A 25945-nucleotide genomic window follows, 5' to 3' on the forward strand; every position below is an offset into this window, starting at 1 on the left:
GTTGCTCTCCTATTATGTGCTGATGCTGCTTCTAGACAGAATTAAAATTCCCATTGTCCCTGATTAACCAATCCAGCTATTAGAGTCGGTAACGGACCGATATCGATGTTGGTTCATCTTTACTGTCTTTTCCATTTTAATATTGGAATAGTGAGCACACTGTAGGTTTTTAAAGGTCTTGACGTCCCATACAGCGTCAGACTGGGATGGCAAATAATCCAAATGCTTGTCTCTTTTGGGCCTTTGGCCTTTTACCTAAACTTTTTACATCATCTCATCCAATAATTTCTGGCTTGTCAGCCCTCAACCACAACAAGCTAAATGGTTTGCTGATTATTCCCAGTGAGACTTAACCAGCAAACTGACAGCTTTTACGTTTTCCTGACATGTGACTGTGACACTGGAGACCGTTGTTAGCATCCCATCATCTCCGACTAGCAGTCAATGTTGGTTTCTTTAAACAATTAACCGTTCTGGAGTGTTAGCCAGTTAGCTTCAACCTTGAAAGAATAATTCAACCACAAATTGACCATTTGCAATAACTCACCCTGTGTACTTCCCAAACACATGCATTAACGTAAACATAAACATTATCACGAAGTGTGTTAAATAGTACGGTTATAGTAAAGATGCATGTGTTTGGAGAGTAGTAAGCATACAGTTGGATAAATTAGACTTTTTCTCTGTTTTTCAGATTTTTCATTCACTGTGGAGGCATGAAAGAAGGAACAAAGTTGTCTTCAATAATTCCATAGAACACGGGGTGAGTTATTGATATATACATTTTGGTGGTTAAGTATTTTAAGGTTAAGGTTTAATATTTTTTGTAAGAGTTGCTTGAATTGGTACGCTTTGTAGCTGTTGCTGCATTTATGTCATGTCAAAGTTTATAGGCTTTAAAATGCTAAAGAAATGTAATTATTGACACATAGTTATTACCACTGCCTCTCATATTACCATAGGTCAATTCTAAATAATTATTCAGTCATTCAGTCACGTCTGCTGGCATAAATTCATCATTCCACCATGGTGTCAATGGGGTATTAGTATCCAAAATTGCGCAGAATAAATAATGAGTACAAAAAAAAGTAATTGAAGTACCGTACATTATTTTATTTTACAGTGATGGGTAGTGAAGCCTGGTTGATAGATCAGTAAAAATAGACCCTCAGAAAGAAACACAAAGCTCACTCAGCAGAAAAAAACCCATAAAAAAGTCAGGATGCCACAATATTTACATGTGTCAAGATGGGCTCACTTCCGTATTTTCCACTTTATAAAGCCAGACTTCATTCACTCTCACATCACTCTCTCATCACTCTCACATCCTCATTGTTGCTGAGAGATCAAAACAACCACCAAGATGACGACCAAACCACTGCTGCTGCTGGCTGCACTGACTCTCTGCTGCTGCATCGCCTCTCTGCACGGTAACTATTCTTTCTTTTGCATTCAAAAACAGTTCATGAGTTTTCTTAAAACTTAAAGTTAAATAAATAATGATGTGTCATCTGCATAGAATTATGTTCTTACTAATTTTAGGCAATTTCTGTTGATCTTATTCATGTTTATGTTGCTTTCACACTAGATAAACTAAAGTTAACAAAATGGTGTCATCTGCATATAATCATATTTTACTTATCTTAAGCTGGACAACATAAAGTGCCTAACAACAGATTTTCTTTAAATATAAATTTTGATATCCAACAAAAGCTGCAAAATATACAATGTTATATGTCTGCAATAATTCATAATCATATTGTTTCTATTAATTGTGTTCAAACTTATTTCTATTTTTTTAAGTTTAAGTCTTTGATCTTGTTCTATTTGACCTGATTTTATATTTTCCATTATTCTGTCGCTAAACACACCAAACTGCACTTTATTTATAAAGTACACAACTTTAATACACTTTTAGTGTCACAGTTGTAAGTAAATAGTTATATTATGTTGTTAAAGTTCATTCTTGACGTTGGAAATTGTCCAAAAATATAAATCTTAATTCAAGGTCCACATACTTGCTATTTTTCTGGGGCTTTCAACAGCATCTTTCCGTCTTTCTCAGCCAATGGAATTTGCTCATGCAGTGTCATACGTTAAGTATGACACTGCATGAGCAATTCATGTAGTGTCATATTTCTGTGACTACTTAGCAAATTCTGTCCTCTGAGGAAGACAGTGAGACGTTGTAGAAACCTTCAGAAAAAGCTACTGACTGGACCTTGAGTGACGTTTTTTTCTGTCCAAGTTCATTCTGTTTTACACAGATTCCTCAGGGGTGACATTTGTTGACATTTTAAGGCTGAAGTATAATATTGAAACTTTATTTTAATTTATTTAATTTTTTCACAGCTCTTCCGACACAGGGGTGTCGCTGCATTCGGACCAGCCCTATTCCGGTCCCCTTCAGGGCCATCAGTAAACTTGAGATGATTGCTATTTCAGGACACTGTCGTCGGACTGAAATCATGTAAGTATTCAAGATTCAAGATGGATTTAGAAACTGCAGGAATGTTTAGTTACTCATTCATTGTTTATGATGTACAATAGTTGTGACTTATATTTGATGTGAGGAGAGTTGAAAAAAGGATGCTTTACTGAAGTTAAAGTAGCAATATGTAAAAAATATTATTAGTCTAGCATTCAAATTTTACTTACAGTACCGTAATAAAAGAAGAACTCAGATCCTCTTTTTTTAAGTCCCAATAACACAATGTAAAAACACTTCATTACAAGTAAAAGTGTGATGTTCCAATTTTTACCCAATTTTGTCGCTTTGAGGTTCAGCAATTTTACATACTGTGTTGTATTTTACCTGTCAAATGCATCATATTTTTTTTAATCTTTTATATTTTTATATCTGCAAAGTAACAGCTGTTGTAGTGCAGTAAGAAGTTATATCTCTATTCTGCTTTGACAATCAGAGCCATGATGCAGCTTGGATTAGCACGCATTTTGAGATAAAAGTACTTCTGCGCTCAGAACAAAAGAGAAAGTACTGGTGACACAATGTGAGCATTTCTCTGCTGTTTAATAATAATAATAAAATGTAACCCTTATTTTTTTCCACAGAGTCACCAGGAGGAACGGCTCAAAAGTTTGTGTGAAACCGGAGGAGGAGTGGGTCAACATCCTGCTCAGCAAATTGCAAAAGTAATGACTTCATTTAGTCTTTATTTCAATCTGTGATTGTGTTCTTGTACATCAACATGATTTTATACAATCGTGTAGAACCAAAACATTTTTATTTCACAATATCTTGATTAGATTAACACAGATAGCATCTTACATTTGAGGGTTTTATATAATTGTGAACTGAAAATCTGTGAAAAAGTCACAATTTGCTCTTTTAAATTAACATTTTTCCCAAGTTTCTGACATTTTATACACTAAATGATTGATAAGAAAGATAATTGTTAGTTGCAACCTTAAACAAAAAGTGTATGGTGGTGGTCATGGAGATGCGTTTTATGTGTTTCTGCCTTTAGTTTCCACACTTTTTAAACATTTTCAACAGATTCATTTAGTTTTTGTCAGCACCTTTTTTAAACTTTGACGAATAGAAGCGATATGTTTTTGCAGCCAAGAGCCACCACAACTCCTCAAATATAACCGTTATTAACGTGTTGAGTATTAAAATATCAAAAGAAAAATGGACACAAGTTTTGTGATTTGGAGGAACTCTGATCTTTTATCTCTCAACTATTTTTTTGGACAAGGAAAAGTTTTTGTTTCGTTTTCTGTCCTTTAAAAGAATTCCTGTTTTTCTGACAATGTGTATTTACTGGTGTTTCATTGTGTTTAAAGGAAGAGATGTATCAAAGGAAGTGCTTCCTCTTGTGTTGGTCATCAGTTATTGACATAATGGTAATAAAAACTTTACTAGAATTCATATAATACTGAATATTTTCCCGCTCAGTTATCATGTCATCTCTGATCACCAAACACTAAGCTACTGTCTTCTTTATTACTTTCTGAATTACTGTTATTTACTCCAGTCTTTAAATAATTATTTGTCTTTTCTTGTTTTAATTACAGTAAAAGGGAGAACTCTGGCCCGACCACCACGTCATCCACTGCTTCCACAACTGACTTCTGATCACACATTTTCACATAAACATGGCTTCATTTAAATTGATACAGCTGTGAATTAACTGTAGGAGGAACAAGCCACTGTCCAGCTTTAATAACTACCTTTGTAATTCAAATTTTATACTTTTTTCTTGACCTTTCTGGTGCTACCCTTTTGGAAAAATGCTGATAATTACACAACAATACTGTCTTGTGCTTCATCATATGCCTGAAGTACTGACACTTGATAGTAATACATTTTAATGGTGCTACTTTAAGTTTATTATGTGATATTGGGGATAGTCAGTCTCTGAAATAAAACCATTTTAAATGCTTTCATGTTTTCATTTCATTGTAAGAAAACACAAATCTGAACTGTGAAGTAAAATTGAAGTTAAAAACACAAAACAGAGAATGCTTTCCTGTAAATTTGACGACATAATGTGAATCCGATGTTTGCGATGATGCTGTGACCTCTTGATATGTCTGTGTTGTATCCGTGACTTGTCTTCTCATGAATAAATAAATCACAGACAAAGAGAATCTTTAAAAATGACTTGTTTATTGCCTTTAGGAGGTGGAGCGAGTCGGGGCTTCATGTGGAGAGATGATACAAGTGCTGTTTAGGTTCCAACATATTAAACACAGCTGTAGTCTTTGTAGAAGTCCTCCATTCAGTCGATGAAATATCACTTCTTCAACACAACAAACTCTTTCTGTACAAACGAGAGTGTTGATAGACAATAAATAGCTTCTTAGGGCCCCAAATATCTGCCGAGGCTCCAGAAACAGTTCAACCAAATCACTTATTTGGATGAAAACAACCTTCAACCCAAATGTCAGCTTTTTAGGGAAACCAGTTTTATTAAAAATCCCCAAACAAAGTGTCTCATTGTTTGTTTTTAGTGGCATTTGATTTCATTGTTTGTCCTTTTTTCTTTTCCTTGTAAAGCACTTCATAACTTTGGTATCTCACGTTCTCACTCATTTGAGTCAGATTATGAAAAATCAAACAGATAATCCTGATTTTAAAATGATATTTGGGCCAAACAGCAAAAATGCTGTATCCTACAATTCCCATAATGCAACCCAATAGTGTCTTTCATTAGACTTTCTATATTCCTGCTTGTTGCAAATCCCACACCTCCAGTTTTTAATGCAAGTTCTCTGTTAAAAGTCTCTAAACTCAAGGTGAGATAACCCTGATTATGTTTTTATCAAACCAAAGACAACATTACACAGATGTTTTCTCAGGCTTTATGTGTAGAGTTCCCCTTTCACATAACCTAAATAACAAGTTTATCATCAAAGATTTCTGAATTCACAGAGAAAAGAATGTGATATTTCAAATTATATGAAAACATAAAATATCCCAAAATATAATCTCAACCTGCTTTTTGTAAAGTTATAACACCTTTCATAAGAAAAAAACTAACAAAAGTAATTTAATGTCTTTATCTTTTTCTTTATCTATTCTTTAATTTATGCAGTTTTTTGTGATTCAGGCACAAAACTGGATTTCTTCGCCTACAATCTGCAGCTGTAACTTTCATAACGAATGTCAGAAGGACTCCTACAAAGTATAGATCTGGATTTTCTTTGTCAGAGGAAAACCACAAAGTCAGCACTGCCACCTACATCAGACAAACTTCCACTCGTCCTCGCATGCCAACAGTAGCTCGTGTTGCTGCAGTTTTGCACCTTTTTTGACATTTAATAGTCAAGACGTGGCGCACACTTTGTCTTCCTCAATACCAAACCCCCTTCCATCTGAGTTCAGCAGCTCTCCACCACAAACTTTTTCCTTCCAGCCAAACATTCTCTGACGGCTTCCTCTCGTCTGGTTGGATTGAAAAAAAAACACTGTGGTGAAAGAGCTGCTTTTCTGGAATCTGATAAACAGAAACTTAACTCCGTTGTTACGTATAAACAGGTTTTAAGTGCAGTTCTTTAAAAATCATCTCTTGAGAAGTGATGTAGCACCGTTGTTGGTGACTGCTGGTGGCTGAGGATCCTCGCCAGGTTTCACTTCACGTGAATAAATCTGCTGAAAGTTGCTGAAAGGCGGCAACTTTAAAATGCCTTTATTTTAGGAATGCTCCAAGGAAATAAATAATTTGTTTTCAGAACTAACAGCCTCGCATTTCCTGTTCTCGTCACTCTTGGAATTGACAGAGGCCGATTACACTTTTTAAGGAAAGACAGTGAAAGAAATGTTTCTTTTAATTGTCAAACCAACTGACGAGAGGAAGACTTGTGAAAGTGTTTTGACGCTGAAGTTGCTGCCTTTCCCCCGGTTGTAGTCCGACTCTTTCATTTTAAAATGGCCTCATTGCAGCAAGGTAACCAGTGCATTAACCTGTGGTCGGCATTGTAGATTAACACAGAAGATTTTGAAAATATTCAAGATACAACGCGCATTTTAAAAGGTTAAAATCGTTCATAATCTCTCTTTTTTTTTTTTTTTTTTAATCACACTTATCTGGCATTTTTTTTGTGTTTTTTAATTCCTTTTCCCCGTTGTTTTTTACAGGTTCAAACACTGTGAAGAAAACATTTACCCAGCATCCTTTAACTTCACGTTTCCCTGTTCTGATGCAGCAGCCTGGCCTAGCTAGAGGCCGTCACGTTCAGATTAAGGACAGCAAAACCCTTCCAGATGCTAAATGCTTTGTCAGATAATCCTCTTCTAATACGTCTTATTGGCCACAAAAGGCAAAAAAAAACCCTCATGGAGCGGTAAAATCAGCCCGAATGAACAGTGGAAGAAAAACAAAAAACAAACCAGGTCCAGATGTTGAACAAAAGGATTTTTACATTCAGAAAATCTCATGGGACAATGGTCGTGATAATCCTGTGAGAGACACAGCAGCCTCTCTGAACAGATGATTTGTCCTTAAGAAAACAGAAACCAGTCTGAGTTGAGCTGTGATGCCTCAGTTCCTACTCCTTGGTTGAGGAAGGGTTGGAGGGAGGAAAGGATGAAAGGATGGATGGATGATGGCGCTGGGTTAATCTCTGAGCGTCTTGGTCTCATGGGCAGTGCTGCTGTTTGGAGAAATTGTACAAACTAGGCACGTTGTTTGTAGAAAAGAGTATGTGAGGTGTGCTCTACAGAGACTAAATTAACAGGGTAAATGCTCATAATAATGGTCGTGATGGTCTGATATTTCTGTGGGGAAAAAAAGATGTTGGATGATGTGTGTAAAGAGGAAGAAACCAAGTTCAGGTTCATGTCAGAGAGAAATAAAAGAGACAAACTGCTTTTAAACCTAGAACATTTATCTTTGTTTCTCAAAAATAAAACTTGGCAATACTGAATTGTACAAAGTACCAATTGAAAGACTGCATGTTTGTTGGAGACAGAAAATGCCCTCAGTTCAAAAACAAAGTGTCTCTATGAGGGTTTATCTGAGACAGGCGGAGGTGGTTTTCACATATGAGATCTTAAATAAAAAGTACAACACCAGGTACGTCTGCTGATTCGTGAGACAAGATAACGCACCCCTATTTGGAGAATGGTACATTCCCCCACACAGATGTGAAAGACGCCCCGTCATCAAAGGCAGTTCAACTTATCAGAGAAAAGAAACCCTGTGAGGTGAGTTTAGGAGTGAAGTATCGGCCTCAAAATGCTCACAAAGGTAGACTTCATCAACTCCACCAATCCGTTAGCATTAGCGTCAAATCATGTGCAAAATGAAGCAAAGCCTGATCCGACCACGGTCTAAAGCTGAACTTAGTGTGCCGACAACATTTATCAACAAAACTACGGCTATTTTCTCTTTCAAATACTGAACACAGCAAACGCTTTGACTCATTTAACTATTTCAATTGAAGAAAAAGGTCAGGGTTTACTCGACACTACGGTGTGAAATGTGCCAGATATGTTGGACACTGTTGGTGCAGGCGGCGAATATAGAGCCCACCTTATAGGTAGGGCTGGGTATCAAAGCTCAATATGTTCTTTTGTACCAAGAGACGTTGAGGTTAGATGTCTGTAATCAGTTCCCGATTTTTCTTGTTTGCTACCCTGTTAATAATATCATGACACCAGGTTTAGAGCCACTGGTTTAGAGCCACTAGTTTGGAGCCACTGGTTTAGAGCCACTAGTTTGGAGCCACTGGTTTAGAGCCACTAGTTTGGAGCCACTGGTTTAGAGCCACTAGTTTGGAGCCACTAGTTTGGAGCCACTGGTTTAGAGCCACTAGTTTGGAGCCACTAGTTTGGAGCCACTGGTTTAGAGCCACTAGTTTGGAGCCACTGGTTTAGAGCCACTAGTTTGGAGCCACTGGTTTAGAGCCACTAGTTTGGAGCCACTAGTTTGGAGCCACTGGTTTAGAGCCACTGGTTTAGAGCCACTAGTTTCGAGCCACTGGTTTAGAGCCACTAGTTTGGAGCCACTGGTTTAGAGCCACTAGTTTGGAGCCACTAGTTTGGAGCCACTGGTTTAGAGCCACTGGTTTAGAGCCACTAGTTTCGAGCCACTGGTTTAGAGCCACTAGTTTCGAGCCACTGTTTTAGAGCCACTAGTTTGGAGCCACTAGTTTGGAGCCACTGGTTTAGAGCCACTGGTTTAGAGCCACTAGTTTCGAGCCACTGGTTTAGAGCCACTAGTTTCGAGCCACTGGTTTAGAGCCAGTAGTTTGGAGCCACTAGTTTGGAGCCACTGGTTTGGAGCCACTGGTTTAGAGCCACTGGTTTAGAGCCACTAGTTTCGAGCCACTGGTTTTGAGCCACTAGTTTCGAGCCACTGGTTTCGAGCCACTGGTTTTGAGCCACTAGTTTCGAGCCACTGGTTTTGAGCCACTAGTTTCGAGCCACTGGTTTTGAGCCACTGGTTTAGAGCCTCTGGTTTGGAGCTACTGGTTTAGAGCCACTAGTTTAGAGCCACTAGTTTAGAGCCACTGGTTTAGAGCCACTAGTTTAGAGACACTGGTTTAGAGCCACTGGTTTAGAGCCACTGGTTCAGAGCCACTAGTTTAGAGCTACTAGTTAAGAGCCTCTAGTTTAGAGCCTCTGGTTTAGAGCCACTGGTTTAGAGACACTAGTTTAGAGCCACTGGTTTAGAGCCACTGGTTTAGAGCCACTGGTCTAGAGCCTCTAGTTTAGAGCCACTGGTTCAGAGTCACTAGTTTAGAGCCTCTAGTTTAGAGCCACTAGTTTAGAGCTACTAGTTAAGAGCCACTGGTTTAGAGCCTCTGGTTTAGAGCCACTGGTTCAGAGCCACTGGTTTAGAGCCTCTGGTTTAGAGCCACTGGTTCAGAACCACTAGTTTAAATTGGACTAATTTAAGTTTCCCTTAAGTTATTTTTCTTTGGGAATGGAGCAAAAGTGCAGCAGCAGTTTTATCAAAAATGCACCAAGACGTGGGACCTCAACAACAACAACAACAACAACAACAATAGCATACATGTATGTATGTAAACACATACATTACCTGTGCTTTATAAAGGATTCTTACAAACCAATAGCTTCCTGTTTGGTTTTGCTCGTACGACTCTGAGAGTCTGTAGTTTGAGAGGTACTGCTGGATGCATAGCGTAGCATAGCATAGCCCTGAGTTACAACTTACATAAAGGGCTATTAGTTCTAATCATCTGACACAAAGAACACAAAGTCCACAGGAATCTGGCGTCACAAGGCTCCAACAACCAATTTCATAGTGAGCCTTTAGGTGAATACATTCAGCTCCTGGTCACGAATCTCTGATTCTTCTCAGGAAGTTCTATTATTTGTCTCTGGCACCAATAAATAAATATTATATTATTGTCACTCACACTGGGGAGATTCTTTGGCTAGGCAGGTGATACGATACTCTGTTAAGACCGGAGGTGTTTGAAAGCACGACTTCATAAAGGTCATTGTTGATCCACATCAGGACTGTGTCACTTCATGCCTTTAACTATCTATTCCAAAGCAAGTCAAAGATTTCGGGGCAAATTTGGTTGCAGTGCTTATTAATTAACATTTGGCCTGAACTAAACTTTGTTTAATGTCTTCGTCATCATCACGTGTTGCATCTTTGAAAACTGCAATAAGCATGAACGCGATGAACACAAGTCAAATATTCAGCAACGATGGAAGAAGAGAGGTTCAACACCCGTATTATGAAAGAAGAAAACTAAAATAAAAACCATAGCAGTGAATGCAGCAGCTCATTCACACAGCACCGGGAGGTGGCTGACAGGTAGAGATTTTCTGCCTGGCAACAAGGACGACGTCAGGTGACATCTTTAAAATAAACACTGGGCAACAAAATCTCAAACGATGAAAAGTTGTGTGAATCTGAAAGCCCCTAAAAACAATCATCCATACCATCAGTGCTGTGACATGAGATGAATTCATAGTCTAGTTCCTATATGAAAAAAAACAAAAACAATTTAGTGTAACTAACTACTTTTAAAACGCCCAATCAGTACTTTAACCTTAAAACAATGACAGGTATTTTCTTCACACGTGTGATAAAAATTAAATATTTCGGTGTAACAGAATTGAAAATATGGTTCTGCGTTTACAAAGCTGACCGATGTAAACAAACCTTTTTCACATAAACGTTCCTAACCTTCAGTTGTTTGTAGTGTTTCTCCGTTTAATTAAAATACCTGTCAGGTAAATTTGGGAGTGACAGCAGGCTCCATTTATAGAGACTGTGACTTTAACACAACATTGATATTAAGTTGTGTTTTTACTTTAAAAATTTGTCAAAAAAAAAAAAACACGTGTTGTTTATCTTTAAAAAAGTCGATAGTATTAGTCATTAAGGTTTGTTGTTGTAATAGCTTGCTCTAAGAGGAAAAAAAAAACAATTCAAAACTTCATCCCAAGCCCAACATTTGGTATCAAGCCTTTTTTAAGGGGGAGGGAAATAAATGTATTAAAACAAACATTTACAGTGTGCAAAAGCACAAAAAAAGGAGCAACAAACAGGCGAATACTTCACTCCTTTTGGGTCAGATGGCGTCTCGAGTGTTAACATGATCAGTGGTCTGTACAGGGTCCTGTAGAAAGCTGGAAGGGGGGGGGGGGGGGGGGGGGGGGGTGTTTTGAAGGTGAGACAGGAAGGTGGTGTTGGCGGGGCTTTTCGTTCGGGCTGCACTACCTGTGGACCGGCAGGTGAAGCCCGTTGAGGGGGTTGAGCGGGTAGGGCAGGGGAGGGTGGTGCAGCTCCAGCTGGGCCAGCAGGGAGAAGTGGTCCGAGGGGATGTGCGGGTGGGGGCAGCCAGTGATGTTGTTGTCTACGAGCCACTGGCTGTCCAGCGGCCCCATCAGGCCCAGGACGCTCATGTGGGTCTTGGAGAAGAAGATGTAGTCGATAACGCCCTGAGGACACAAAGAAGTAAAGTGTCTTAAAGCTGCATTCTCTCTACTGACCAGCAGGGGGCGGCAACTGTGGTTGTATAGAAGTCTATGAGAAAATGACTACTTCTCTCTTGATTTATTACCTCAGTAAACATTGTAAACATGAGTTTATGGCCTCAATCTCTAGTTTCAAGTCTTCTTTTCTAACTCCAGTTGTTTTACATGTGCCCACTAACTTGGAAACACATTATTTTCATCACTGCTGACCATTTTGATGTTATACAAAATTATAATGTATTTTGTTCACAGGCATCCATTGGTTTCCATTCATTTTTTTAACAATCTGGAAGTCAATTGGCAGATTTCTGAAACTTGCTTGAGTTGTCTAACCAGTCTGATAGTTAGAGATTTGCTACCTTGCAGAAATGAAAGGAAGCCAATGGCAGCCTGCGATGGAAGGACAAATACATCCAAAAGTCTAAACTTGGGTGTTTAAAACTCTCAAACAGACACACGGTTTACCTTGAAGTCATATGTGTAGTTGGTGTAAGGCATCAGATTGCTGTCGTAGGCGCTCTTCAGCTGGAAGCTGTGGGTGACACTGCCGTCAGAGTTGCCGTTCTTGCCGTTGCAGCTGAAGTTGGTCAGACAGTCGTTGTAGCGGAGCTCCTTGAAGTCCTTGTGGGTCTCGGCCACTCCTCCGTTGCTCAGGTACTCCACCACACCTGGATCACAGGTGTGGTGAAGGAAAAGCTTATTGTTGGAGCCACGTATTTAGTTTGTGTTGATGTGTTCGGACAACATTGTGTAGTGATATTTATTTTAATTATGTGATGTTATTGGAAGTGATGGACACAGTATATAGACAAATATACAATATATACAAATCGACATATAGACCAAGATCATATATATATACACACACACACACACACACACACACACACACACACACACACACACATTCAAGTTTCAAAAATCTGTTAATTGAGATATAGATATATATATATATATATATATATATACACACACACACACACACACACACATATTGTATATGTACATATATATATGTATATATATATATACATATATATATCATATCATAAAAATATATATAAATCTATCCAACAATGACGCCTGAATACCAGCAGTGAAAACATAATTATTAGCAACATAAACTGGACTATCGAGACACTGAAACGTTCCTGAAGAGGCGAGGCAGTCGTACCGGAGTCGGGCAGCGAGTTGAGGTCAGCACACAGGACGATGGGGATAGAGGACGGGTCGGAGGAGGAGGAGGAGGAGGAGGAGGAGGAGGAGGGAGAGCCGGTCCCCACGGAGCCCGAGGCCCTCTCAGCGATGCTCTTCAGCTCCGACAGGAACATCATGGTCTGGACCAGCTTGACGTCCGAGTACTCGGGGTCCCAGTGCATGTGGGCGTTGGCCACCAGGATCAGCTGCCTCTCCTGTGGGGGCTTCATGCCTGAAAACAGACAAGTTAAAACTGGATTGCAACCAACAATGAAGTGAAAAAAAACTGTGGAATTAAATTAGGTCCACCCGGTTTTTAAAAAAGATATCTTAAAAGGGATTATAAACATGTTAAAACTTTTAAACATAAGGAGAAAAACCCTTGTTAAACCCCCCAAATAAACCCAAACATGGTCTTATTTTAGTTAAAGAAAAGCCCAGAGCTCTGATGCAATTTTAGAAGAGTTTTTGTAAAAAAAAAAAAGTATTAAAAGGAAGAGAAGGAATCACAGAACACAAACAGGGAAGTTAAACTGTACATGTACTGTCACTGTGAAATATATGGATTATATGGAGGACTTTTTCCTATGGTATATTACATAGACTGTATACAAGAAGTGAACGTAGTAACCATTTGTTTGTGGACTGATGTTTTTAAGCCTCAAGTTCAGCATTTTGGCCGCCGCCATCTTTTTTTTTTTGCATCCAATGAACAGAAGTGACCATATCTGGACTGAGGAGGAGTGACGTAGAGACGTCGTATACGTCTCTGGTAGAGACCTGTCAATCACAGTAGCCCCGCCCTAAAGCATACCCTGCTTTATGGTCTGTTTGACTCTAAATGGACCATAATTCACTAAATGAACATCATGATGTATTGAAGAAGACTTGAAACTATAAACTCATGTTTACAATGTTTACTGATAAATCAAGAGAGAAGTAGAGTCATTTTCTCATAGACTTCTATACAACTAGAGGAGTCGCCCCCTGATGGTCACTAGAGAGAATACAATTTTAACACATGAAGCTTTGTCTTCACTCTTCAGAACTGGAGGTTGACTCCTGGTATAGTATTGAAAAAAAATAAGAAAATGAAATAAGCACTGAAGACGTCACCTTGAGTCTTTTCCATTCGTTTCTGAAATACTACGTACCAAACAACTAATTAAAATCAATATTTGACAGATTAGATGCTGATTTAAATTCTTACCGTCGGAGAACATGTCCTTGTTAACCTCGAGCAGAACGGCCACCCCGATGTTGTCTTTGGTCATCACTCTGTTCAGCATGACCTCCGACCCCTCAGAGTTGGCCAAGGCCACCTGGTTGAACTCCACCGTGTGTTTCTGGACCAAAGTAAACCTTTGGGAGTACAAAGATGCATTAATGTCCACAGAGGATTACTGCACACACTACCCTTTAAAAGTTCAGAATCAGCTGCTATGTTGTTGCTTCTTTCCTTCAGTAAGAACTAGTTCAACAGAAACAAAAACAGTGTAATTCAGACACCAAATGTGTTATTTACATTCGAAATAAAAGAATGAAACAATTCAAACTTCTAAACTTTCCTTCCGAAAGCCCTTAGATTTTAAATTTGTTTTCCCGTCCAGGAAAGTGTTACCCTTAATCGTAATTGATCTGTAACTATTAACTTAATCTCGGTGATTGAAGAGGTTTAAACTGTGATTAGTTCAGCTGATACTCCAACAGTGCTAACACTAGACTAACCTTCTATTTCTATTGTGAAGTCTGAAGAAGAGCTTTGCTAAAGTTAATTCCAGCTTGTTTTAGGCTGCTTTTATTGTGAAACTCTTGACACTGAAACAGGAAGCTGTTCCTGTTTAAATCTAAACTTCCAGTTTCTTTAACTTCTGACTTCTTCTCTTCTTATTCAACCGTCTGTCAGTTTGGTTGAACGGTTGAACAGTGTTTTTGTTCTTCATCTCCTAAACTAAACTACGTCGGGTAAAAATTTGTAAAGACGACTTTCTACAAGATAAAAGCTTCAAAGACTGTTAAAAAATATATCGCTATAAAAAACGTTCTGATCCAAACGATACAAAAACTTGAAAATACACAAGCGTATTCAATAAATCCTGTTTTGTAAAGTGTCAGAAATAAAACCTACTTGTCGGTCTTGAAGAACACGGCGCAGCCGTCAACGTGTTTCCTCTCCTGCTCAGAAACCAGTTTGGCACGAGACTTTGGGCAGAAGTATCCGTCGTAGCCGCGCTCCTTCAGTGTTTCCAGGAACATGGTGTAGTACTGCTCCGTCTCCACCTCCTGCAGACACACAGGGAGAGAAGAGTCGCCTGTAACAGTCAATGAAACGTATGTGAAAGACGTGTGCATCGGCCACATATCACTGGCAAATATAATTCAGAAGTTCTGATCCAGATCAGTTTGTTCCGTCCTGAAGATAAAGATTTCCATTAAAGTGTAAAAAGACTAATAAACTGAGACTGCGTGTTTTCACATCCACTCTCAGCTTTAATAACTTGATCTTTTTCTTAAGAATATTCAGTATAAACGAGGTTCACATAATTTATTTTGATGAAAAATTCAATAACTTCTCCATGAGGATACGGTCGTGAGGAACTTTCCATCTTAATATTGTTTTTCTAATTTCCAAAAGATGACATCACTGGAAAACAAATAGTATACATCGTATTTCTGGCTGTGCAAAGTCGATTGTTAAATGAATGTGACATTTTAGAAATACTTGCAGCAAAGACCTGATGAAAATACAGGTATGATCTGTGGAACAGGATATAAAGTGATGCCTTACTCTTGACCTCACTGTGTAGAAACATCTACATTATTTTATTATTCATATTTATTACATCAAAAAAGTACATTTTATTTGTAGCTCATGTCAGTAGTGACATCTTGTGGAAAGAAGACGTTACTGCAGATAAACCGTTCCTGTGTTACTTTTATTTAACGCACACTTCTGGATCGTTAATCACAAGCCGGCCGCATTGTTATTGATTTATCTTTGGCTGCACTATTGTACAGTGAAATCATGTACATAATATACAGTAATAATAACACTGTTATGGTCTCAACTATTAAAGTTACACATGAGTGAGGAGCACTTTACATGTACAGTAAATGTTGCCCAGGTTTCTGAAACTATTAGTTGATTAACTGTTAATGATCGTTAAGTTATTCATCAGCTTCTCAAATGTGAGGATGTTTTAAATGGAATATCTTTGGATTGAAACAAGCGATGAAGACATCGCCTTGAGCCCTTTTTATTTGTTTCTGACATGTTGCATGCGCAAAAAAATATATATTTGAGAGATTAATTGCTCAATTTGAATCATATTTAGTTACTGCACGATGAATAAGGGCCCACAAGGCTCGGTTGGGGAGAGGAATTTAAATGAAATTCATCAGAGAAGCGCCACCAGGCCGACACAGCAGGCTTGAAAAAGCCTTGAATAAGTCGTAGCCCCGGGGCCCCTGATACTTTAACAGAACCCAAACGTGTGTATGTTTTTGGAAAGCTGGAGCACTTGGGAGGCCTGAAATTGGATTATAGCACAAGTGATGCTAACATTACGTCCTCTGTTTCTGTGTGATGTTCTGAAGATGTTTCTTACCGTCGAAAACAAAAGAAAGAATTCAATAAATATAAATAAGAAAACGATAACAGCAGCATTTAACGCAGTCTTTTGAGATGCACAGTTTTGCTTTTTGAAAAAGGCCAAAAGAACAAAACACGGTAAACATGGAGGCGGAGTCTGCTTCCAGCTGGTTTACCTGCAGGCTGATGATGTCGGCGTCGCAGCTAGTGATTTCCTCCATGATGCCTTTCTTCCGGTACTCCCAGTTGAGGGCCCAGGACGGACAGTAGCCGTAAAGCTGCCGTGTGGCGTACTTGTCGCACAGCACGTTGTAGCACATGACCGTGAACACGGCTGCAGAGAAACACACACACAATGACTACTGTTGAGATCCGTGTGGTCTCATTCAACACGTCTCTCCTCCTCGTCACCTGATTATATTTTAAATCTTTGTACCTACAGTGTGATATGACAGAAGGAAGCTAGGTTGAGTCTTTTCTTTGTCATATCGGCAAGTTTTTGTAAATTTGTGACTCTGTTTAAAGTAAATAGATATAGGACTACAACACACAAAGGTTATTTTAAATTTTTTTTGCAAACATCTTTTGTTGGACAGCTTGTGTTGTTTATTAAGGGTTCGTACCGCTTTTTAAGAGTAAGATTTAAGCACTTTTAAGGACTCTCAAAGAGTTAATAATCATCAAAATTGTTACTATAAATGCATTTATACCCTCAGCAATCGATACATTGTTCATATCAACTTTGATTCCATGTTTTGATCATGATTATTTAATGCTCAGGACTGCTCTGAATGACGAGTGAACACAAGAACTCTTTTTTTCTCCATGAGTGATTGTAGATGAAATGTCAGATTATGTTTTAATGAGTATATGAGAAACATACGAGTTAAGAATTTAAGAGGTTGTGAGTGAGTTCCATCCTACTTGGCAGCTAAAAGAAGCTACACCCTCCTGCGTTGCTGCTCCAACAAACCTGGAAGTGTTGTTTTAGTTGTTGTGTCAGGGAACTAAACTAACCTGCTGGACCAAACCCTTCTGAGCTATTTGGCAGAGTACCACTAGTTATTGCAGTTCAACCAAATAATTTTTTCAGATTCTTATTATTTCAAAATATTTTTAAAGGGCGAAAATGATTCAGTACGTAACAAGTAAAAGCCAAATGACTATTAGGGTTTTCTTTATATCTGTATTCTTTAACGAGTTACCTTCTATCCATCCCCTGACCTAGCCATCCCCTAGGTCAGGGGATGGCTACCTTTTTTATTGTATTTCCTTGTGCATCAACATTAACATTAAGTTAAACTATAACAAAACGTCACAATTTAAATCCCCAACGGATCTGTCATTTTGTTCCATCCATATAGACAATGTGCGTAGGATAATTTTTTTTAAAAACATTTTACTCTCATAATCAGGACATTGTTTAAAGGAAGGCTGCCATCCTGATGAAAACATCCACATCTGAGCTAAAATGTGAAGGAGGAAATGCAGATGAGAAAGCACTTATTGCTACTTAATCTACCCCTGTTCTAGGTTTAATCAGGACTTGTAATTGACAAGTTAGATATAAGTAAACTACTTCTTGTTTTACCACCTATCTCGTACCAGCTCAGGTTTATCTTGAGACACTTTAGTCATGACCATGAGGTTAGGAACCTTTGGTTTAGAAGACTATTTACATTTTGATGTCTTATCAGAGAACAACTCGACGACCATCACGGTTTCATTTGGTCAATAATTGAGGATGTGATGCCACGGTTGCGGATTTAAGCTGATGAAAGAAGTGAATCTTTATGTAAAGGTCTCGCCTGTTGCACCTTAAAGTAAAAACCAATGAGACAGACAGCACAATGACTGCTCTCCACTCCAACAGGGATCTGTAACTCACTTTAATGGTGAACGTACCTGTGGGACTCATTTGGTCTCGCTCCTTCAGAGTGATCCAAGGTCTTTGGGGGAGCTGCTCTGGGTGCACTGCGCACACACACACGCACGCACGCACGCACGCACGCACACACACACACACACACACACACACACACACACACACACACACACACACACACACACACACACACACACACACACACACACACACACACACAGGTTACAGCTGCTACCATGTACCTGTGCTGCTCAGCTTCACGACAAACAGCTGGTTAAATATTCAGGAGCTCACCTGCTAGATTGTCGAGCATGTAGTTCAAAAGCTTTCTGGTTCCGTCCGGCTCCTGGTACAGATTGAGGATGTCCTGGGACAAAGGGTTACCTGCAAAACAACCACAAAATACATATTAAATACATATAAAAACATCTGACAAGAGGTTTTCAGTTTTCACCAATGTATTGTCAAGAAATAATGACTTGTAGCCAGAATTCACTAATATTTGGTGGCTAGAGATGGTGTCAGAAGTTCATTCAAAATACATCTAATTGAGGTTAAACTAATAGTAATAATGAAAAACAAACTCACCTTTTAGTCCCAACGTTTGTAACTGGAAAAGCCTCCCAAGTTCATAAGGCAGAACTCGTAAAAGATTGTTGTTTAAAAGCAATTCCCTGTAAGAACAACAGGACAGAATGATCATTACTTTGTGTCATTGACGTATTTTAACTGATGTCAAAACATCAACCACGTTGTCCTCTGTTGTCAAATCCATCAAGTCTCCAAGTCACAACGTGTCTTTGCTTGTCATCTTCGTTTTGTGCGTTGAGATGAGGTTTTCCTCCCACTCACACATTTAATCATCTTCCTCTTTCTTCTGAGTGTTTTTGATCACTTTTTCATTTTACCATCACGTTACCCCTTAAATGAATCCAAAAAGAATCATTTTTGGAGACAGAATCAGACACTGCTGAGTAATTAAAAGAATCACTCCTTTGTGTGAACCTCAAACACGTGGACAAATGTCAGCAGATATGCTGAGTGGAAACAGGATTTGTTTTCTTAAGGAATTAGACTTAAAAAGCAGAGACCATTAAATTATGATTTATTACATTCCACTGTACAAATATAACATCTGAAAATCATAGTGGGTCTAAAGGTTCAATGCTACAGTTAGTTTTTACAGTTTAAGTTGCAATAACTAAATGACAGTAGAATAGGTTTGATTCAACACAGGTTAAAATGTCAACCTGTTTAAAAGGATAGGTTGACATTTTTCTTTTGTTAAAGTGCTTTCAATATCAGTGATGGAGGACAAAATCTAAAGTCTTTGTTCATCTGAAGCGAACACGAGGACAGACGAGCAGTTTGAGTTCATCACATCTAAAGGATGTACTTCAAAGCTTCTTATTTTTGGAGCAGAGTATTCTCTTTCTCATGTTTCCATGCTGAGCTGCCCTGGAGGGATAAAAAACAAGAGGGACTTTCATAATTATGATTATGACCGTATCCATTTATATGTGAGGCTCCTTAGAATCTCATCTAGCTCGTAAACCGACCTGATCACAAGGCAGGTTCTGTTCGACTGGAGCAACTGTGAATGATCGATAACATCACACATCATACATACTTTTTTTACAAGTTTAGAAAAGTAGAGGAAAACGAGTTTATCACCTCCAATAACTCATTTACAGGAGAAAACGCTGCACTGTTTACACAGAGATAATTATAAATAACATGATTTCTGTATCAATGTGATGAAGAACCCTGATTTTTAGGTATTTAATTCATACTATTCGAAAAAGAATACATATATCTAGAGATGGTTTCTCAATTTAACATACAGAAATGTCACTATTTAACAAAATTAATCTCTACTGCAATGTAAAATGACTGTATACTGTGATTGTTATCCATATCTTCCAGCTCTACCTCCTCATATTGAACATGTCTCTGAAGATCTGTGACGAAGCATAACGACAAAGCTTATTTTGAGTGTCCAGGTTATACATTGTTTGTGTAATAATGTCACTGAAAGTGTCTTTGGATACTGGACCGGCCTACCTGAGAGAGACCATGTTGCCGAGCTCGGCGGGCAGGCTGCGGAGCTTATTGGAGGACAGGTTCAGGTAGACCAGGTGGGGTAGCTTGGCAATGTCCGGCGGGATGCGGCTCAGGTTGTTGTCGTTGATGTGCAGCGCCGTCAGGTGGGTGAGCGTCCACAAGGAGCTGCTCAGGCTCCTCACCCGTCCTGCGTCCAGACAAACACAGGTCTTTAGAGACGGGCATCAAACTCCAGATGTGGAGAGGAAAAACAAGATGTTATATCTGAACCGGGCACCAAAACACACTTCTGTAGAAAACTGATAATGTTGTTTTTTATTCTGTGGGAAATATCCAGCCGTTTCCTCTAAAAAATGTTTTAATTTTAGAACTTTTTCACACCAAAAGAAGAACCCGACTATAATTGTTTTGAGGGTGGAAAACCACATGAAACAGAATCATCACGGGACACAAAAAAACCACATTGATGCACTTCTGGAAACAAACTGGATTAAACCAGATGAAAAGCAAAGAAATTAATTTCTAGATTGTTCTTTTGAAGCTTCGGTCACAAACCTCCTGATTAACTCGTCTCTAATACGTAGATAAGAGGTCGAACAACATCAACAGAAACAGGGAAAGTTTGTTGTTTCTCTGTTTCATATTCACTCAGCTGAGAACATCTAACAGGAGACGCCCTGTGGTTCTGTTGTCAGTGGAAGTATGAAGAGTTTCATGTGGTTCACAGAGCATCATTATCTCAGTTAGGAACCCTTTAACCAACAGCATCTATCTGTCTTTGCAGTAATGCTGCAATGTAGGACTATTTTCATTATTGATTCATCTGATGAATATTTTCTTTATCAATCAAGTATTTGTGGTTTTCCATGATATGTGGGAAAATATCTTTAAAATTCCATAAAACCCAAGGTATTTAAAAAAAAAAATGATTCAAATAATAAATAGTTTAAATAATTTTTCTGCCGATTAATCTGCAACACCAGAAATTAGAAACAACCGCTCAGCTTCAATTTGCACTCACATACAAACAGTGGAACAACGTACATAAAGGACACTGAATGCAGTGAGAAAATAAAAAACAAGAACACACAGAGTAAAAACACCTCATCTCACTCATTGAATACATATTGAATACATTTTTAACTGCTTTATCTTCAAAGAACTGGAACAAATGGACTCAACATATAGGAGACCAGTAATAAACCTCCTTTTTTTAATAGTTTGTTAGTTAGACTGACCCGAAATCTCGAGCTCGGCCCAGTAAGACTTCTTCCCACTGGCCACCTCCTCCGCTGGCATGATGGTGTAACATCTGCGGGGATCTGGAGGATCATATTTTTCCTTTGGCATACCTGTTAATCTGAAGAACAAAGCAAGAAACACAGATGTTAGAGTCTACATCAAGAACCTAAGAAACACAGATGTTAGAGTCTACATCAAGAACCCAACAAACACAGATGTTAGAGTCTAACTCAAGAACCCATGAAACACAGGTGTTAGAGTCTAACTTAAGAACCCATGAAACACAGATTTTAGAGTCTAACTTAAGAACCCATGAAACACAGATGTTAGAGTCTACATCAACAACCACAGATGTTAGAGTCTAATTTAAGAACCCAACAAACGCAGATGTTAGAGTCTAACTCAAGAATCCATGAAACACAGATGTTAGAGTCTAACTCAAGAACCCATGAAACACAGATGTTAGAGTCTACATCAAGAACCCATGAAACACAGATGTTAGAGTCTACATCAAGAACCCAAGAAACACAGATGTTAGAGTCTACATCAAGAACTCATGAAACACAGATATTAGAGTCTAACTCAAGAACCCAAGAAACACAGATGTAAGAGTCTAACTCAAGAACCCATGAAACACAGATGTTAGAGTCTAACTCAAGAACCCATGAAACACAGATGTTATAGTCTACATCAAGAACCCATGAAACACAGATGTTAGAGTCTACATCAAGAACCCATGAAACACAGATGTTAGAGTCTACATCAAGAACCCATGAAACACAGATGTTAGAGTCTACATCAAGAACCCATGAAACACAGATGTTAGAGTCTACATCAAGAACCCAAGAAACACTATTCAGCTAAACAGCTGTTCTTCCTGCACTAAAAAGAGCAGGACAAAAAATATCAATACTAATTTAAAAAAATAATGAATAAAAGTCACGCCACAGGGCACCTTTAAATAAAAAGGAAAAATGTTTTGTTTTGGGGTTTTTTAAGGAAAAATAATACCATTATAAAGACGTGAAATATATATTTTTTTAAATGCCATATACAATAAAATAAGATTTTTATACCTAGGAAGTGACACAAAAAAACGTTTGCATTTTGGCAAGAATAAAAAAAAATGTTCTGGTTCATTATTAATAATATAGTTGGTCATTAACAGTGACATTTAACATTTTAACTATTCTTAAAAGTGGCAGCCATGTTTTGGAAATCAGCTAACTATGTGTGCAACTAATTATATTTTTTATTATTGATTCATGAGACAATTATTTTCTTAAATATTTAATGATACATGATTTAGGCTATAAAGTGTCATACATTTTTTATAAAAAGGTCCATCACAGTCTCCCAGAAGCCAAAGCAACATCTTCAAATTGTTCAACCAACAGTCCAAAACCCAAAAATATTAAATTTACAAAACCATAAAACAGACAATATGAGAAACTGGAACCGGATTTTTTCCTGATAAATAATTAATACGACTAAACAATTAATAAACAGCTCTACAACAGGTTTCCTCTCCTTATGGCTGTATGTTTAAAAATATACTTTATGTTCTGTTTAATTTAAAAAATCTGGGCTTTTCTCAAAAGCAAAACTTTATGTGTTGGAGTCGTCTATCCAGCGCCAAGAAATACAACAAATATAAACATCCAACAACCATCGCTCATGACTAAGATGTCTCTCCAAGCCCCCAAACATTTAAATATTTAAAACAAAAAGTGTCTGGTTGAGTCAGCGTTTACCGGCATACAACTCAAAACCCTCGACCAGATCTGAGCCAGAGGAAGCACCTGGAGGACAAAAACTATCCTCTAAATAAAGACACTGATGTCATCGTTATTGATTATCAGTATGATCAGTATTTAAGGAATTCACTTTGCTGAATCCAGGTGGACGAGCTACTTCTGTGAGACAAACTTTGATCTACAAGTCACAGCAAATTAAAGAAAATGATGCAAATTCCAGACTTCACTCCAGCAGCAGTTTACCTTCCACAGCCTCAAAGAAGAGTCACACATTTTGTATTAATCCTGTCCTTTGTAATCTCACATCTAAAATGATTCATGCAAGAAATATTTTTGAAATAATTCCTTTTAAATTGCTGTTTGTGTTAAAGCATCTCCGGCACAAATGTGCAGTGATCACAGTACCAAAATAAAAGGAAAACATTTAAATCGTAGACATGAATCTGGACTATTCAAACATTTTTATCCGTTGTATAGAACTTTCCAACATTGGTAGTTTTACTGATGTATTGCAGATTTGTCTCCCAGAAATAAAGGCTGGGACAATTTGGTGAAATGTTACCATGTGATGATATAGTTATACACAATTAAGATCTATAAGATAGATGATGTAGCTCTTATGTAGTTTAAGAGTTTGGACTTCATGTGTGCCACAGAGGATCACAGTTCAGTGCACTGATCAGCAGCTCCATTATTTTTACATTCGTCATGTGTATCAACACTGGAGAAACATTTGTATTAAAATTGTGATGATTTGCATGATTTAATGCCACTTCTCAGCATGTTTACGACATTAAAATAAAACATGCATTGCTGTTAACAACACACACTAAAGTTACCAGAAGGGTGTGTTTTCCCAAAGCAGATAAGTTAATGTGTTCAATGGAGAATATGCAACTAAAAGTTATATTTATAATACGTTATATTTGTGTAATATTTATGAGACAAGGTAGCACACTCAGACTTTGGTTAATTCAGTAAATATGAAGGGTTTAATGGTCACACTATAAGTGACATGGTGTTCAGAACTCAATGTTATTTATCATTAAAATGCTCTGAACATGTTTGGAGAAGAGTTGCATAACTTGTTTACACACTTCTGGGTCACAAGAGATATCAACACGGCCTGCTGGCAACGGTTCATATCACCCATAAAGAGATGATGATGATGATGATCACAACCAATACTACAATTATTCTGTCTGTACATATCATATTTTAGTTATTGTGGATTTTTTACTTTTTTCATTTTTAATATTCTTTATTGTATTATTATTGCTGTTTTATTATTAGTAGTACTTATTTACTTATTTATAATACTTGTTTTGATACATAGTTTTTTACTATTTTACTTATTTTTATATTTAATATTCTTCATTGTTTTTTTATCATTATTATTAGTTCTGTCATTATTCCGTATTTACTCATTTATAAGTCCTGTTTGATCTTGTTTTTTTATTTATTTAATATTATTTATTGTTTTATTATTACGTATTTATTTATTTATAATACTTGCTTGATACATTGTTGTTTTTTTACTATTTAACTTATTTTTACATTTAATATTCTTTATTGTTTTATTATTATTACTACTGTTTTATTATTATTACTTATTTATAACACATTGATACATTGTTTAAAAAAAACTGTTTTTGGGGCTCACGAGAGCAGTAACCGATCTGTTGCCTAGGGAACAACTTACAACAAGGCGGGAGTTTTTATATTTTATTTTTTTGTAAATGTAAAATATGCAGCGATGGCAACTGCGCCGACAGCTGAGTATCCAAACATAGCTGTCATGTCAAAAGTGACACCTGACAAGCACGTGACGTTACATGGATGAAAGGGTCGGGGGGGGTTCAGGAGAAGTTCGGCCCCCTCCTCTCACCAGCTGTCACACCTGGCAACCCTTCCGGTTACGTCCGTTTAAACCGTTGAACCGTTTTAAACCGAGTTCTAACGGGTTCAACCGCCCCGTTGAGCCGTTTAAAGCACGGGGCTGGATTTGTTTGGCCAGCGGCAGCAAGGGGCGCGTGCCGCCCGGAACTCACCGAGGCGGACTGCGGAGGGGGTAACGGTAAAGACGGGATTTGAACTGTGAAATCTAACCCGGGGCAAGCCGGGACAATATGTCCCCGTAGCATTAGAAACAAAGTCAGAAATGCCTATTACCTTCATTCGGGAGCGGAAGAAGACGATTTATAGAGGGAATCGGTAGAGACATGCAGACACGGCTGTTGAACCCGTTTAGACCCTGAACGTCTCGGAAGCAGAAGGAAGAACAACAAACGCGACTTCCGCTCGTACTCGTCCCGCACGCCACGTGCACACCCGGATTCTTCCCCTCGTTCATGAAATCGAGTCAAGTTGTGAGAAATTGTGTGTAAACTCATTTTTAACATTAAGAATAAAATAAAATAATGTTGTTAAAAAAATGCGTAGTGTGCTGTCCGTAATTTGAAGGAATCTTATTCTGAATATTGCATTTTTTTTCTGTTACAAAGTATTAGCAAACTAAATTGAAATGTCTGTTTAATATTATATAAAGATGCATTAATCGCAGATTATCAATTCATGTTTTTTTAGAATATGTAGAAGCCACTGCATAATTTGGCCTCTATTAAAAATAAAAATTTAGGAACATGTTCTTGTTCAATCATATTTTAGACTCTCAAAATGACTAAATGTTCCTATAACTCAAACATTTACCAAAATACGTGAATATTGGTACATCAAACACATGCAGAATATGAAAATGGAACCTAACAATTATATAT

The 25945-nt window shown here is 37.9% G+C and overlaps 2 protein-coding genes across 3 annotated transcripts; one reads left to right on the plus strand and one right to left on the minus strand.

Moving 5' to 3' along the window:
- The first annotated feature begins 1288 nt into the window (after positions 1-1288).
- LOC137880035 (interleukin-8) lies at positions 1289-4598 on the plus strand. 2 transcript variants are annotated; one of them, XM_068721102.1, is made up of 5 exons: positions 1289-1430; positions 2353-2470; positions 3073-3153; positions 3808-3867; positions 4039-4598. In XM_068721102.1, the coding sequence occupies exons 1-4, from the start codon at positions 1364-1366 to the stop codon at positions 3863-3865; spliced, it is 324 nt and encodes a 107-aa protein (XP_068577203.1). In that variant the 5' UTR covers positions 1289-1363; the 3' UTR covers positions 3866-3867; positions 4039-4598. The 2 variants fall into 2 exon arrangements, with proteins under 2 accessions (XP_068577203.1, XP_068577202.1); XM_068721101.1 differs by lacking the exon at positions 3808-3867 and having other exon boundaries at positions 4039-4596.
- Positions 4599-4613: 15 nt separating this feature from the next.
- On the minus strand, positions 4614-25426 carry cnot6l (CCR4-NOT transcription complex, subunit 6-like). The gene is made up of 13 exons (XM_068721099.1): positions 25341-25426; positions 21408-21529; positions 20170-20356; positions 18694-18779; positions 18400-18489; positions 18126-18194; positions 16397-16554; positions 14757-14911; positions 13839-13990; positions 12606-12860; positions 11897-12099; positions 11175-11395; positions 4614-7119 (listed from the first exon to the last, which is right to left on the minus strand). Exons 2-13 carry the CDS (start codon positions 21517-21519, stop codon positions 7083-7085), a joined length of 1725 nt encoding a protein of 574 aa, XP_068577200.1. The 5' UTR covers positions 21520-21529; positions 25341-25426; the 3' UTR covers positions 4614-7082.
- Between the last annotated feature and the right edge of the window lie 519 nt (positions 25427-25945).

Source organism: Cebidichthys violaceus, unplaced genomic scaffold (assembly GCF_023349555.1).
Source record: "Cebidichthys violaceus isolate CVI_PGR_0920_01 unplaced genomic scaffold, fCebVio1.0.p SCAF_26, whole genome shotgun sequence".
Classification (NCBI taxonomy): domain Eukaryota; kingdom Metazoa; phylum Chordata; class Actinopteri; order Perciformes; family Stichaeidae; genus Cebidichthys; species Cebidichthys violaceus.

Coding starts and splice junctions, on each gene's coding strand:
- LOC137880035 (XM_068721101.1), top strand. CDS start 1,364: ATGACGACCAAACCACTGCTGCTGCTGGCTGCACTGACTCTCTGCTGC. Junction 1,431..2,352: donor CTGCATCGCCTCTCTGCACG/GTAACTATTCTT, acceptor ATTTTTTCACAG/CTCTTCCGACACAGGGGTGT. Junction 2,471..3,072: donor TGTCGTCGGACTGAAATCAT/GTAAGTATTCAA, acceptor TTTTTTCCACAG/AGTCACCAGGAGGAACGGCT.
- cnot6l (XM_068721099.1), bottom strand. CDS start 21,519: ATGCCAAAGGAAAAATATGATCCTCCAGATCCCCGCAGATGTTACACC. Junction 18,195..18,399: donor CATGCTCGACAATCTAGCAG/GTGAGCTCCTGA, acceptor GTGTGTGCGCAG/TGCACCCAGAGCAGCTCCCC. Junction 13,991..14,756: donor GTGTTCTTCAAGACCGACAA/GTAGGTTTTATT, acceptor GTACTCCCAAAG/GTTTACTTTGGTCCAGAAAC.